Source organism: Oreochromis aureus, linkage group 14, assembly GCF_013358895.1.
Source record: "Oreochromis aureus strain Israel breed Guangdong linkage group 14, ZZ_aureus, whole genome shotgun sequence".
In the NCBI taxonomy this organism is placed as follows: Eukaryota; Metazoa; Chordata; class Actinopteri; order Cichliformes; family Cichlidae; genus Oreochromis; species Oreochromis aureus.
The window spans coordinates 20,931,888-20,948,329 of record NC_052955.1 but is presented as its reverse complement, the minus strand read 5'-3'; the positions used below and the strand labels follow the sequence as shown (position 1 = coordinate 20,948,329).

Below are 16,442 nucleotides of genomic sequence, written 5' to 3'. Positions count from 1 at the left end.
TTTTTAGTCTACTGATACAACATCTTTAAAGATTTTTAATATGCTTAAAAAACTTCCAGTAACTCTCTCACTGTTATTTATGTTGCTGTCATAAAGATGACGTTTCCCTTTTCTCCAAACCTTGAAGGCTTATAAATCAGTCTGGATATTGGTGGTGTGACAGGAATTATTACACTAATAAATCAAAAAGACCTGAAATGACTAATCTTTTCGAACACTAGTTAATTATAAGTCCAGCATTTACTTTGCTGCCTCCAGCCACTAAAATAGTTGAATTTATTGCTTTTTCTTTCCCTCTTTACTATAAAAAAGCACATTTGGGTGGACAAAATCACCATAGAGTTAGAGGGAAGTGTATTGTCATTAATCCTTATCCTGACATAATAGCAGTCAATGATGAAAGTGAAACTGAGCTGTGGCCTTACATTAATCAGATAAGCCACAATGTGCTACTTCTCTATGGTTTTATTGTTTAACAACTACAGATACGGCTTCAGTAATAACACTGATTAGTGCAGGGATGACAAGCTCTTTTTATAGCCGTATCTTTAGTGGGATGGACCAGTGAAACTCCCGTTACTTTCAGTGTCAACTAGTTTAAATACACATTTAATCTTTGCGATATCTTAATTTAAAAAACAACAAAAAACCAAGTGAAGTTTCAACAGTATTTCTCAGTTTTTCCCGCATGATAAAGAAACCTTGCAACACGACTCTCTGGGCTTAAATTTTATGTGTAAACAAATGTGTAAAATTCTGGTAACATCACAAAAATGTCCAGTGAACCCACTCTAAAAAATAAACAAAACCACACATATTTCTACAGTGAAAAAAGCGGGAGGTTTTCTGCTACTTGATTATTTATCTACTACTTAATTACTTTAGTGTAGTATGAATCACCACGGAGAAGCTGTGAAACATGTAAATACAGTAAAAAGTCCAAAGTGCATGCCCTCCTTAATGACCAGTGAGCCAAACTGGAGTCGTTGGCAGGCTGATTGTGACCCCCGAGCCTTATGTTTGACAGGGGTTAAAGAGTGGAAGTAATCATAGTATAGAAACACTGTTACACGTGAATAGAAATGTAAAAGTAAAATAAGACATTATATAGACAGACAGGATTATAATATTTATATGCACAGAGGTGTTACGATGCAACTGTTGGAACTAGTACTTGCAGTTATTAGATGCAGGGCTCAGTCTACCCCGTGACTGCTAGGATTTTTGCTTGGTTTTTACTTTTAAAGTGCGCCCGTATGGCTGATGCACGCTCGTAAACTCCCAGCATGTGACCCTGACGTGCCAAACAAAGCTCGCTGACTGTTCTCCACGCTGATTGGCTGGTGGACACAGCGCCAATAAGATGTAAATTTACCGCAGTCATGCAAACTGTCGGCCTCTCGTTTACACAGAACAACTACGTGGTGACAACTTGTAGTCATCGGTTAGTCAAACATCAAGCCGTGAGAGGGCGGCACGTGAGACACTTAACAGAAAAAGCCGCGTTCTAAGCGGCAACATTTTTGATACATTTTCTGCGTGTGACGGACGTGACTCGTGAAGAGAGCTCCACGAGACCGAAATCACCCGAACCCCGCTCCGTGTTTTCCCGTTGCTTCCCTCGTATGCACGCGGTGAGGGAGGGCGTTTGTCTGTGGGCGGTTACAAACGCTGCGTGATTCACAAACCTTATTTGTTCGTACTACTTTGAGCGCCATCTTGTTTGTAACTCTTCTACGTAAGTGGTAGAGTTTCTACTGAGGGGGGTATCGGATTACCCTTTTTTTTCTCCTTCCTCCCCCCTACCCCACCCTCAGCTTCAGACCGGGAACCTCTCCCTGTGGCAGGCTTTACGCACAGGCGCGTCTGCTTTACAGCCTTTTCTCCGGAAAAAAAAAGTCTTTTCAAGCGGACAGAAATGAGCATCGAAACGCTTCTGGAAGCGGCCAAGTTTTTGGAATTTCAAGCCCAGCAACAACAGAAAGCACGTGGTAAGTTTGTCTTTTATTGGGAAAAAAAGATAAAATAAACAAAAGCTCGCTCATTTTTCACACTCTGGCAGTCAAGGAGTGGGAACCAGTCCACCCATTCAGTGAAAGGTTTAGTCTCCGAGTTAAGAGGAAACCCTGCCTGTGGCTCATTTAGCAGCACAGTGTCTGAACTGATTCCCGTTTGTCACGTATGAATTTAAAGACCGTTTCAATCTTCTTAGTTTTACTTTCATTCCGGTTTTAGAGCTGCTGCTGTGGATCTGGAGGCTTCGCTTCATGTAAAGATTGAGGTCAGGTCTCAGACAGACAGGCAGACAGAGACGGGCTTCTGCTGCAGTGTCAGGGGTTACTGCATCGAAACCTGCTGCATAGACACTTAACGTGCTGCTCGGCCGCGTCACCGCGCGCCTTCCTGTATTTCTGAGTATCTGCACGCGCTGCTGCGGAACATTAAAAATAAAAACAAAACACGAGCCGATGAAGGGCGGTGGCGCGCGGAGTGCCAGGCTCGTTTTACATAATGACCTGACATCGTCCGCTGGGGATCAAGTGACTCTGGCATTCAGGTTCCCCCTCCTCCTCCCTCCCACCCCAGCAGTCTGCGCCCCCTCAGTCCCTCCGCGCGCCTTCCGGATATCAGGTGTTGTAGTGACTCTGCGTACCTGTGTGTTTCGGTATGACTGTCGCTTCTTAACACATAAAAAAGCAAAATCACAAACTCCCCTGGAGCTCCAGACTCTCGTGGAGGGCTTTGAGTGTCAGTCGATGACGTGTGACAACAAACCACGCCCCTGTAGTTTAAAAAGCATTTAGATGGCTACGCCCCTTCCACCACGTGCGTGCCGGGCAACCCCTCCCAAAGATCGTTTATAAAGCAGATGGCTCACTCCGGTATGCCATCCGCGTAAACTACATCCGAAGAGAATTAAGAAGCGTTACGTTTTTATATCTACAACTTTATTCAGCTCTGGAGTCAACAAACTCTTCATGTGAGATTTCTATTCAAGTTTCTTGTGATGTCATGATGCACATCGCTTAACGACTGAATTATGCTTCAGTGAGAAATCCAGTGCATAACCAGAAACTCCTCTAAACCCTACAGTAACCTTCCATGTAACCTGACGTTCACATCCTGAGAAATGTGACGGGTCAACGCAGCCTGCAACAACTCGAGTGGCGTGGAAGGTTGGGATGTAGGGTCGAACAGTGTTACGTTGTTACGACGTAAATTTCCTGCAAAAGTCTAAATCACACATAACTGTCCATCTATTGGATGTGATACAACCACTGGTTGCTAAGGCAACCCATATATTCCCTGACAGGTTGGCAGTGGCTAAAGGAGGCTCAGTTCCAAAGGTGGTGAAAACCTAGTAGAAATTGCTTCAGGTGCAAGAAATAACTTGGAATCACTGAGCAGTTCATGACCCTTTGTGACTGGGGCTTTTTTAAGAATTCTTTTCCTCTGGACCAGTGGTTGACAGATGGTTGCACACTGGTCTCTAGCCTTATGTGTCTGTGGCCTTATTTACTTGACTGTCACCATGAATGTCACACATCCAAATGGCAGATGAGTTAATGTCACATGTCTGCAACTCTTTGGTATATACATGCAGTTACACTCCAATAAATCAGTGTATCTTACATGGATCGCTATAGCTGTCAATATATTGTGTTTGCACTGCATATTAAAAGGAAACAAACCTGTCAGAGTTGTTTAAGTTTGCATAACTATGAGGTGTACATGTGTTACATTTCGGGGAAGGTGCAGGTTAAGCTACCTCAGACAGCCCTAACGCTAACATCAGACCTGCTGAAAAAGCGCATTACACTTCCTGCGCTGTTCAAGCTTGGCTGCCAACATATCAGCCCTTTGGTTGAACGCTGATTTTTACATATTCTGTAGCTCTTTACATATTCGTGAATGAAAACTAGCCTTTTGGCTAATTCTGGCATATTTACATTGATATGTTCATGAATAGTTAAATTCATCATTCCGGAGAGAGTCCACGCAGGCTCAGAGTGAGAGATCGTGTTTTTTTTCCTGTCTCAGCTCCTCCTGCCTGGTGCATTCTAAGCAGGGGCCTCCTCCTCCTCCTCCCTCTCTGCTACTGTAGAGCAGGTCACTGTGTGCAGGAAACTAGGCCAGTGTTCCTCTATGTACTGCTGCAGTTATATAATGTCTATAGAAAACCTACTTGTTTTTGTAAGTGTTTCATGGGTTTTTCTTTCAGAAAAGACCTCTCTGTGTGTTTATGTCAACAAAACAACATTAAATTGTCAGAACTCATAACTGTGCATGCAACAGCTTATGAAAGCTATGTACTGCAACTGGAACATCTTGTTCTTTCGTATGTTTTTACCGCTGAAGAAAAGACTTTTCAGTGTAACGGGACATGTTCATACACTGGAAAAAAATACTGTGAAATGCTTTAAGTAACACTGTTAAAATTTCTCTAGAGCTTTTTAGAGCTGGATAGAATATCTCCTTCCTCCATCACATTATTTTTTTTACGGTCACAGTCATTCATAAAGTGACAGTGTTTTAAAATGTAAAATCATAACGCTATGTGCTGCTTTTTCGTAGATCTAAATGGACTACCAGATCTGTGAAAGATCTGTTTTAAAGCAGGGCTATAATGTTCTGAACTTTGAACCCTCAAAATGTGAGCATGTATATTTTAAACTGATTATACATGGATAAAAAGTAGTATCTGTCACATTATTATTATTTATTTATTTTATTTTAAACAAAAGTTGAAGTTAATTTAAAGACTGACCGATAAAAGGTTGTGATTTTGAGAAATATTAGAGAAACCTGCTCTTAATCCTAACTGATTAAACAAGCTGACCTCATACGTCATGCTCTGGTGCCAGTCGGTTAGATCCATTATTTCCTGCTTTTATCAACGTTGGTGTTTTAGAGATGTCTTCATTCAGCTTCAAATAGTCTGTGATGTTAACAGGTGAGAATATTCCTATTATTTTGTACACCCTATTTGAAGGTGAGCTTACATTATGATGCAACAAACTACATTATCTAAACCTGAATTATTATTTTTTTTAATTTATACAATCTTATTGTACATAGCTATGCAGAACTTTACATACAATGTAGCTATTGTATGTAAATGTATAATAAAAACAGACTGTAAACTTGTAAATCATTGAAACACCCCTTTTTTTGTATTTAAAAAGGTACAAAGACAACATTTCACATTTTGAAACTTAAGAAATGTTACTGGGTTTTTTTGTCTTCAGTTGTAAGGTGTCAGTGACTTTTTTGGATGTTGTGTATCTAATAAACTGGCCCGATTGAATATGCCAGCTACAAATCTGCAATAACATTTGTTATTTTATTTTTTAGAGTGACTTAGCACGTAATTTCTTGGAGACAGCTGTGTCGTTGTCACTCACTGTCGTCATCATTTATGTGAACTTGTTTTCCGTGGTTTGGGGTGAAGTCTGTGGTGCCACTGTAGCTTCACCTCTGCAGTGAACGGATGAGTGTGTACTGCTGCAGCGTCCTGATCGCATTTATAACGATGTTGATGACAGCTACTTGTATCTGACATTTTCTAACTGTGAACATGAGCTGCCATAGCAACTAGAGTCCCTTTCCACAGCATCTATACAGTGTGGAGGGGGTGTGCTTTAGATGACTGGACAGCCCCGTAAGATGCATTTAGACTGACTCATGTTTTACAAAAATACTGAAGCTGATCACTTTTCAGTTAGATTTATCTGTACGAATCTTTCACATGGCTATAATCACAGTTTATTTAATAGTAATCAAAACGTGCAATCATTTTAAAGCTGGCTCAATTGCAATGAGATCTGCAGTGTATTAACTGTTATAAACATGCCTTTACAGATAAACCTAACCTCTGGACATGCGTCTTGGTAGTAAAGAGACCCTCGGGCTTTGTTAGTAGAGATCTAGAGTCGACTTGCACTCACTTTCCCAGCACAACTCAGTCAGTGGACTGTGACCAGCATTACATTACAGTGAGATGTACCTCCATTAAAGCAACAAGCTTCTTTTGTGAAGACGTGCTCAAAGCTAGGCAACATTTTTGTGGATGTGAAAATGCATGTACAGATAAAACACAAAGTAGGAACAGCAAGAGAGAAGAGCCTGTAACCTGAAAGCTCAGACTTTCATTTCTGCTTGTTGTAATTACAACAAACATTCTCCTGTAGAGCCCCTTTGACTTACAACTGGATGTTTCAATAATATTAACATTAATACTTCATCACTTTACGTGTAACAGGAGTCACAGTTATGGAATGTGTTTGTGCTCTTTCGGGATTCATCTGTTGTGGCACAGATGAAATGAAACCTGCTACTGACATGGTTTTACACAAGTTTTAGGTTTAGTTAAAAAAAACATCTGTTGGTGTCATGTGCAAATATACCTGCAGCTTTGAGTGTCAAACACTTGTTTTGCTGATTTACTATAATTAAGATGAGCAGGACTAATATCACTGAGCTGGTACAGCATAACATGCCAAACAAGGCCTTCTACCAGACCTTTCTAGAAATGACTCTGGCTTATTTCCTTTCACATACTCCCAAAATCTATCAGTACTGTTAGTGCTAACAGATTTAAAAAGCTCAAAGGGTTGTTGCTGCATTTTTGTGTATGTGTGTATAGATGGGATTGGTTGTGTTAATGGCTGTGTTTTTCCCACAGAGGATGAACTAAAGGAGAAGCTGCGTCTGCAGCACCTGAAAGAGCAGAGCCACCCTAATGTGAACTCCACAATCCACATCAACAATGTTTCTAAAGCAGAGGAGCTCCACATGGAGTCCCGTCCCCCACCCATACCATCAGCTCTGTCACCTCCCTCCGTCCCCATTACAGTCATCCCAATACCTGTGGTCACCCCCAACCTTACAGGCTCACCTACTCTACCTGTTACCACGCTCTCCCCTCCTGCTGCTCCTCCACTGGCCTCCCCAAAGACAGACTCTCATGCCCCTCTGGAGCAAAGTGCCGCAGCTCTGCTCTGCTCTCCACAGCCCAAACCTGACACCCAAACCATGGTGACTGCCAACCACAAGCAGCCGATACAAAACCACCACCTTCAGCCGCAGCTCGTCACCCAAACCAACAACACTAAACTACACCAGCAGCTGGTTCAGCGCTATCCGGGTACCATCGTCTCGCCCATACAGCCGCAAGCCTTACTGCCCCATTCAGGCCCGGTGCTTCAGCAGGCCCCCCTGCACAATGGCCCCGTCAGCCGGGGAAGTCCTCCTGATGACAGTCGCCAGCTAGACAGCAAGAAGAGGCCTGGAGGGTAAGTCTGACCTGTTAACTCAGTATTTTTTTTTTACTGAGCATCAATTTAAATCAGTCCTCAAAATGCAGAAAAAATAATAACTAGGAGTCCAATTTACAGACGTACTGAAACGGTGTCATCAGTAATCTTCTGTGGTCCACTCAGATAATTATAAATTAGATTCCACTTTGCACGGTTGCTATTACAATAATTTGGATGAGATGATAAATTCACTCACTTACTGTCATTGATCTGTCTGCTCCAAAAACTAAGAAACAGCTTCTTTGATTCATTTTTTGGGGGGGTTAATTTTTTTATTATTTCAATTTTGTTGCCCTTTTAAACATCACCATTTTACTGTGCTCTTGCAGGGCTGGTACAAGAGAGGTGCATAACAAACTTGAGAAAAACAGGTAGGGTCACCCCTTTCCCCAAAAACATTACCAATAGATTTTTTTTTTCTGAAAACTTCACTTATTAGTACCGCTTCAATTTTGAAAATGTGCTTCATATTTTAATCAGAGGACTCCCAAATAGAGATGTTGTTATATTAAAGTGCACTTTACCATTAGCAGTGTCTAAAGTACCTTCTATTTGTCTTGGGTCTGTCAGACGAGCACACCTGAAGGAGTGCTTCGAGACGCTGAAAAAGAACATCCCGAACATTGATGAGAAGAAAACCTCCAACCTGAGTGTCTTAAGAAGTGCACTGAGATACATTCAGGTGAGCTTGTGATGCCTCCAAAGTTAAGTTTTATTACCTTCAAATTCCATGTTGGCGTATCTGGTATTGGTAATCATTAGTGTCTGATTGGTGTCGGTAGATTTTAAAATCTTCTTGAATTTCATTAGTTATATTTTCATTGGCTGTTTTGTTACTCAATGTTAATATTTATTTTAACCTTTTGTGTACAGTGCGTTGTGACCACTTGTCTGTGAAAAGCACTTAGTAAATAAACTCACTTATTATATTGTTTTAACAGCTAGATAAATACAACCACAAACCAAAAAAATTAAATCACAATTACAGAAATTACAGATTTAAAAACCAACAATTGAAGCGCCACCAGTAACAAGTGGCCTGAACCTCCTATCACCTGTTTTTGTTTAGCAATGTTTCACTCGCTCAAAACATCCACAAAGAAAGGTACCTTGTACTTTATTCCCCATGACAGCAACTCGTATAGAGAGGTTGTAACACGTCACTGATGATTGCACGCTCTTTCCTCACTGCTAACAAAGCCGTCACACTGTGGTGTTATTGACCCCCAGTCTTACTGGATACATTTACAATCATACTGCGTTTAAGATCCTTAGTTAGAGAAAAACATCAGACAGCAGAAAGTTTAAACACGGTGATGTATTTAGATCCTTCCTGAGTCTCTAAGACTTCCTCATTTATACCTTTTTCTTAAGTGTATGTGTGCGAGTGTTTCAACGAATGACTCGCCATTTCTATGAGTCAAGCTCTCACGGTTAGAGTATGCTGGTTGTAAACAGCTGGCGCAAAGGTCTGCCACTGGTCTAGTTTAACTTTCAGACTGACTGTGCTGCTGAGTGTGTCAGTTTTTATTGTGGGTCATTTTTCCAATACACTGATCCAGGAGGCGATAAAACAATATCTCTGTTTACATTTTAAAATCCAACAATGCTTTTATAGATTTGCATTTTACAATTACAGTTGCATGATCTGTGTGTTTAAGTTTGTCCAAATGTGGTAAGGGTTTGCTGTTTAATTTGCATAATAATAAAACACTTACACGGTTTTAGACATTTGGTAGTCATGCGTTGTTGTTTATGAGCCTGCAGTTGTTCATTAACCGACCGTGGTGCAGATTTACTGATGTGTACACCAAGGAGGACGGCATGCTGCTGCTTGACTGTGAGATGCAGCAGGCTGGTTATTCCTCTGTGCGCGTGGATGCTGAGGGAAACTAGGACAGCGTGGGTGCACAGCTCGTCACCCAGTCTCCCTCCCTGTGCCCCTCTCTGTGATTAAGCAACATGCTGTGCGTGTTGTGTTCGACAGGCTTGTGCGTCTTTTCCTCCAATCAGCAGCTGAGCTGGACATGCTTGAAACAAACAGAGCAAGGAAAACTTACATAATTGATGATGCTTATATGTAGATGTGAAGAGTATAATAAAGATTTGCGTGTAGTATGAAGCAGTTAACCCAGTACTGTAATAGTGTTACAGGCCACAACAGTGTGTTGTGCCTCTTTGTCACAAGGGTCTTTTTCATTGGCCAGGCTGGTGGTGTTTTGTTTTGGAGGGGTGGAGTAAAAGATGTGAGTGCTGGGTGATAGGATGCCTAAAAAAAAAAAAAAAAAAAAAAAAGGCAGAACACGTGCGAGCACTGGCATCTTGACATGGGAGGTACAGACGCGTGTCCTGCCTGCATGCACCTCATTCCCGAAACTGCACACTCCTCCCTCCCCGTCCCTGTCCTTGCCCTCCTCTGGGCTGGCAGCAATGAAGCAGCTTGCACACAAAAACACTGAGCTTAGAGGTCTGAATAAGAAGCTTTCAGCTCAGCACTCCACCGCTTTTATTTTTACGTCTTATTGTAAGTGTTCATTTGTAAATGAGCAAAGTTTCTATGAAAATAAGTGGTAACTGGAACAGAGTTTTAGTGGTTTTCCAGTGAAAGGCGCAAACTTGGCCAACAGCTACATAGGTCAACTTCCACTTCCTTGTTACATTTCAAATAAAGATGACTCAACATCTGTGACCAGAAAATCTTACATGTGAACCAATTGTTTTCCTTTTTAATTATAGCAGTCGCGCTAATAGAGCTGTAAGAGGGTTTTTGTTTTACTTCAGAGACAACATGTAGCAGGCTTTTCTCTGAGTCCGTAGTGGTGTCGTGAAAGCCGAGGCTGTAAAATAAGCCCTGATGCATTAGCGCTCCTCCTCTCCACTCCCCCTCCTTCCCTCCATCCTGCCTCTCTGAGCTTTTAAGGCCACATGAGCAGCAAGCACATGGCTAGCCTGAGCCGCGTGACGTCACCCCCCCTGTGCTGGGCCCCCACCCAGCACTGCAACATGCAGGACTTGCTGTACCACCAGGCTTAGCCGCCCGCAGCAGGGAGGGAGCATGGAGCAGTAAACACAAGGCTCAGCTTACTCCACACGCGCTTCACTTCCTCATGAAAGCTGACTGAACTTGTTCCTCCACTGCTTGTCCGCAAATGCCAGCATGAAAAGTGCTGTACTCTCTGCTAGATGAAGATAAGCTAAAAATTTATTTATCTTTTGATATTTTTAGCACAGTCACTGTGGACTTCATGGCATATTTCCTTTGAAAGGTTGCCTGACAAGATAACTGTACTAGTTCTTTTGACATTTTCATTTTTGTTCATCCTTAACATTAAAAAAAGCTGGCCTCCTTCAGCTTTCTGACGACTCTGCTCTTAACCGCAATGAGGTAAATAGGCCAGCTATGACCAACACAAGCTTGCACACAAAGGATTGGTGTGCAAAAGTAGGCATTTTATTTCCACAGACAGACTTTTTATTGTTAACGTCGGGCACCACGTGAAACCCTCTGCTCCAGCTTGAAGGCAGACTAAGACAAGGGTTTATGGTTACCACAGTGTCATAAGACCTGTGAGCAGGAACCCGATCAGTGGAGCAGCATGTCTGCAACGTGGCCTCCTGTGCTCCTGGCCCTTTAAGACAACCCAGCCTTGTGCTGTCTGTTCGCGGCTGCTGCAAAAGTGAGTCAGTGAGTACAGCTTGTATTGCTCTCTTTCAATCCCCTGTTATCTGTGGCCCTCCCTCTCCCTTTTTCTGCGGGGCCATGTGCTCGGCACTCGCATTGCTTGTGACAATAATGCTTCAGCAGTGTTTACCTCCCATGCGCACGCACACACATGCACGCACACAGTTCTGTGGTAAGAACTCTTCCCTGGAAAAAGGAGGTCTGAATGCAGTCATGTGCAAAGAATCCAAGCGTACCTGGCACATTGTGTCCTACCAATCTGGTGACATGTTTAACATGGTGATGAAGTCACGTGGGACCCATCTGCTGCAGGCTTGGTTATCAGGTGTATGTGGTTAATCTCAGACTAGCTGTTTCTAAAAAGGCGAATGTGGCGTCGGCTCTCAGCAGTTCAGTGGGTCTCCGTGTTTGTGGAGCATTTCTCCACTCTCTCATTCTCTCTTTATGAGTCATCACTTAAAGCTGCTGTTGTAGCGCTACTCACGTAAGGCTGCCAGCTACATGAGGGTAAAAAAGAAGGTGGCCAGACCTTTTTGGACATCACGTTAAATTTTCCTCACCAGAGTAGGTTTTGACAGAAATGTTTACACACTAAGAGGCTGTTAGAAACCTAAATCGCACCTCTCGAACATGAAGGTGTGTGTCATCTTTTAGGATTTCAGAGAAAACGTTGACATGTTTTCAGGCATTTCCCTGACAACCAGAGATGGGGGGCATTTTAACACATCTTGTGTAGAGATGAAGGATGTTTTTAATCCGTACAGAGAGGCGGTGCTCTTTATGGCTGGTTACAAGTTGCACATCTGTGTCCAGATGTTTAACAGTGCATACTAAGGAGCACCTTACTCAGTGAACAGTAGTGTACATGTCTGTCCTGCTATTTAAAATCTGCATGTCCAAACTATATCTCCATTAATCAATAATATTAAAATACAAAGTTGGGATCCCTGTCTTTGTGAATGAGATGGTGCAATACCTGAATTCTTGGAGGTGTAGTTGTGATTCACATTAAGAGTTGTTCCATGTAACAAGTATTTTAAACAGAACTAGGCTACTAACCCTGATCGTAGATAACTTTAGGTCTTTTTGGGAGCAAGGACACAGATTTTCCAACTGTAAACAAACCTGCTCTTGTCACAATAAAAGCAGTTCAACTTAAAGATAAGAAACAGCTTGTTTATGTGGATTTGAGCTAAACTGAAATATGAACGGGACTTCTTCTGAGCTTCTATTTGTGTTTAAGTTACTGAGAAGCAGCCAAAGTACAGACCACTTGGCCCATGCATGTCTAATCCTGGATCAGGATTTGAGACAGGTGCTGAATCACACAAGGCCCGCCTTTTGTCCCCTTTTGCTATTTATGTACATGTGCATTGTGCTGTAGGCGCACACGCTCATAATGCACATGCAGGAATGCACTTAAACCGAAGTAGGCCAGAAGCCACCTACACACATGACTTAAATCGTACACACGATGTCTTGCACATTTACTGTATCGTCACACTGTACACGGTAGGATGAGCACTAACAGGAAGTCCACCCTTTATGATCCCGAGTCATCAGGTTGCTGGTAGCGGGTTTCAGACCGTGTCATTTCCCTGAGCCTCTCCCGCAGAGAGCGTGCTGAATAGTTTGACCAGGCTGCATGTGACATGCAATAAATTATATATAATTAAAGACTTCTGAAGTACTTTAAAACGGGAATACTTAAAAACACAAGTCTGCTGATCATGTACCTGTTGCCATAATTTCACTTTTCCTACTGATGTTGCATGCTAAACATACAAAACATAAAACCAGTCGCTGTCAATAGTAAAATTCATGTATTCACATTTATAAAATGTGTATTTATAAATGCAGACACAGAAAGTACCAAAAGTATAAGAACATACTCAGAAACGGGCCGTCCTGCATTAATATGCTTCATTGCTAATTGGAACCTTTGAATTGCTTTAAACTATGTTTTAAATGTTGTTGCTGGAAAATGTGGCTTTCATTGTAACAAAGTTATATTTTTTTCTGATAGAAGTAATCAGTTATAATGTATAACAGTTTTCTTTCACTAATCTCTTATCATTATTATTATTATTATTATTATTATTATTATTATTATTATTATTATTATTTTGAATTTGGAAAATTGGCTATTAAATGTACCATTTCTCCACTTTATAAGAGAAGTACGAGTTCAAATAGACCCAGTAGAGTCAAAGTTCATTCCACTGGTGCACTTTGACATTTTCCTCAAATAAGTAGTGCTGCAGATTTTCTCTCCTCCACCCTCTGTGCACACGAGTAATATCTAATTTCATATCAACATCTTTGACAAAATCAGAAACGGGTCATTTTAAGTCCTCCCTAATTTTAGAGGTTGAAGTGGTGAAATCTGTTAAATACTATTAAGACTAATATAAAATCAGTGTGAATCTTTACAGTATTGCTTCAAGCATGACCTTGGACTTGAGTAAAAACCTCTCTGACAGCTTCACAAAGAAAATTACTGTGGTTCTCTTCTATTGGATGAATTTATTACACAGTAAATGTGACCTTAACGTTTACCCTGTGGACTTTTTCCTGTGTAATTCATAAACCAGTTCTGAGTTTTACCATTGTATTCTTTTCCTCCTTGCAGACATTAAAGCGCAAAGAGAAGGAGTATGAGCACGACATGGAGCGTCTGGCCAGAGAAAAGATCGCTACCCAACAGCGACTAGCAGAGCTGAAGAATGATCTTAGCCAGTGGATGGATGTGATCGAGATCGACCGCATCCTCCGACAGACGGTGCAGCCGGAGGAGGACCAAGCTTCAACCTCCACAGCCTCGGGTAGGCAGACGGGAGGGATTGGTGGGGATTTATGTTCAGTCTCAACTGCATGTCTCTAAATCTCCCTAATACACAACCAAACACTGTTTCAGATTAAGTCATGTAATTATATATGTAATTAATGAATTCCATAATTTGTTGGTGTTGCAGAAGGTGAAGACATAATGGATGACGATCTGGACGAAGAGCCTGCACCAAGAGCACCCACTGCCTTACCCACCGTGCCTCAAATCATGAAACCTGAGCTGCGCACAACTGCAACACCTACTCAAGTCCCAACTGTGATGCCCACCACCACTACCTCCTTCACCGCCCCTCACAACCAGCGCAAAGCCCCTCAGCACCAGCCTCAGCCGCTACCAGTGACTCCCCCACAGCCACTGTCTAAACCTGCAGCTCCACCAACGCTCACTGCCACTACATCCAGCACACCTTGTCAGCTGTCAAATCCCACCCAGACGCAGATGGTGACCACACCCAGTCTGCACCCCACAGTTATTGCTCATGCACCAGTGTCCCACCCTTCGGTCATCCAAGTGATCCCAAGTCAGAGCTCCAAAAACATCGCCCAGCTGGCTCCCTCCACCACCACCAGCTCTGTGCAATTAGCCCCCGGCCACCAGCCCATCAGTCACATAACCGTGCACCCAGTGGCTCACCTGAGCCAGCATTTACCCACTCTCTACTCTCAGCCGGTGGCTGTCACACAGTCGGCTGTGGTCGGTCACATCACTCAAACAATAAACCATGCTCATGTGAACGGCAGTGCGCCTACACAGCCAACTGCCACCATTGTTGGTAAGCAGACAGCAGTGAGCACCCAGATGATGGCCCACCACCCGCAGCTAGTGGGTCAGACGGTGCTCAACCCTGTGACCATGGTAACCATGCCCTCCTTTCCCATCAGCACTCTGAAGCTGGCCTGAACACTGCCAACAGGACCACTGAGCTCCAGACTGTGATCCCCATGACAGGGGTAAAGTGATGGAGGGATGTTATTCCCCCATGTTAACAAAGTGACCAAAAACAAGTCCCTGTTCTTAACCTTCCACCTTCTTGTGTGTTGGTTAGTGTTGTGGGAGCACTCAATGGGCCACCTCCCTGCGGTGAACCACGGGCTTCATACCAGGCCATTGACAAGCCAACCGTGTGTGCAGGAGACCTGCTGGAGACCCTTCTGCTCTGTTTAATTCTCACTTAAAAGCATTAAAGTGGACACAAAGCTGAGAACAATCCTAAAACTCCTTCTAGACCAGACTACCACAACTTCTAAGATATAACAGGCTGCATGTGACTGACGGTCATAACGTTGTGTTTGTGTTGTACACAGTGGGCTGATGTGCAGTTTTTGACCTTCACCTGCCATCCTTTGTTGTTTTAAAGTGAGGCAGTGTGTATTTTCACAGAAGCTAGAAAGAAACGGCCTCACATGGGAAAATGTCGATCTGCTATTATAGAGTCCAGACAGTGTAGGAGCAGAGTGCTGGCCCGCCAAACCCAGCTCACGGAGAATGTGGTTCAGAGGAGCCCCTCCTCTTCAGCAGCAGCACATGCTGTAAGGTTGGAGCCAAATCATGGACTGCACTTAGCCGCCTGAGCAGGAGCTGCAGTCCTCGGTGATAGTGCACACAGCAGCAGCTCCCCCTGGTGGCTGTTTGTGTTCATAGTCAAACCACCACCTCTGCAACAATGACACAATTCTTCCAGTGAAGTAAAATGATGATATCACATCAGAGTGTCTGAAAGAAAAAAAAAAAAAAAATATATATATATATATATATATATATATATATATATATATATATATATATATATATACATACACACAGCTTTGTCAGTTTTAGGCCTAGCCAGGGTGCAGGGTGTCTCACGAGCTTGTCTCTGCCTTTAGCGAGTAATGTTCTGTTGACGGATTGCAGCCAAGATGACAATCAGCACCTCGAATTTTTAGGCTCAAGTGCTCAATCAGAAAAGGGTGGATTTCTCATTTCTGCCTCAAGTGAATGAGTTTAAGTATCTCAGGGTCTTGTTCACAAGTGACAGACTGACTGGTCCAGGCACTGCACCAAACAGTGGTCTGCTGTGGCAAAGAGACAGCTGAGCGCTAAGGCAAAGCTATTCATTTACTGGTTGATCCACTGTTCTACCCACAAACTGTGGTTAGCAGCTAAAAAAAAAAAGTATGAGATCACTGATACAGGTGGCATGAATGGGCTTCTTTCTAGGCTGTCTTGCTTAGCCTAGACAAGATGAGGAACTCATCATTCAAGAGGAGCTGAGTCAGATGAGGTGGTTTGGCATCTGAGTAGGATGGCTCTAAGGTGAACGGTTTCAGGCATGCACAACCAAGAAGGCACCCGAGGGCAAATCCAGGACATAATATCTCCCAGCTTGCTTGGGAAAGCCTTGGTGTCTCCCACACTAGAGGAGTGAGGTCTGGATAGCTCTGCTTAAACTGCTGCCTGTGTCCAGATAAGCAGAAGATTGGGTGGATGGATGGCTGGATTTAGTTTTTAGTGTTTAAAGGACAATCAAATTGTTACTTATTTCTAGTATCTGTCCTTCAAACATACTGGTGATTGTACACTGAGCACAAATACAAGTTAGTGTTTTAGG

At 42.8% G+C, this 16,442-nt stretch overlaps 1 protein-coding gene across 2 annotated transcripts; it reads left to right on the top strand.

Moving 5' to 3' along the window:
• Positions 1 to 1,634: 1,634 nt before the first annotated feature.
• Positions 1,635 to 15,588, top strand: mnta (MAX network transcriptional repressor a). 2 transcript variants are annotated; one of them, XM_031733247.2, is made up of 6 exons: positions 1,637 to 1,991; positions 6,686 to 7,295; positions 7,649 to 7,690; positions 7,890 to 8,001; positions 13,634 to 13,826; positions 13,977 to 15,588. In XM_031733247.2, the coding sequence occupies exons 1-6, from the start codon at positions 1,919 to 1,921 to the stop codon at positions 14,750 to 14,752; spliced, it is 1,806 nt and encodes a 601-aa protein (XP_031589107.1). In that variant the 5' UTR covers positions 1,637 to 1,918; the 3' UTR covers positions 14,753 to 15,588. The 2 variants fall into 2 exon arrangements, with proteins under 2 accessions (XP_031589183.1, XP_031589107.1); XM_031733323.2 differs by lacking the exon at positions 7,649 to 7,690 and having other exon boundaries at positions 1,635 to 1,991.
• The last annotated feature ends 854 nt before the right edge of the window (positions 15,589 to 16,442 follow it).

What these genes read in the sequence shown, in the direction of transcription:
- mnta (XM_031733247.2), top strand. Translation starts at nt 1,919, where the DNA reads ATGAGCATCGAAACGCTTCTGGAAGCGGCCAAGTTTTTGGAATTTCAA. An exon ending in AACAAACTTGAGAAAAACAG is followed by an intron (nt 7,691 to 7,889) that starts GTAGGGTCACCC and finishes TGGGTCTGTCAG; the next exon opens with ACGAGCACACCTGAAGGAGT. An exon ending in TTCAACCTCCACAGCCTCGG is followed by an intron (nt 13,827 to 13,976) that starts GTAGGCAGACGG and finishes TTGGTGTTGCAG; the next exon opens with AAGGTGAAGACATAATGGAT.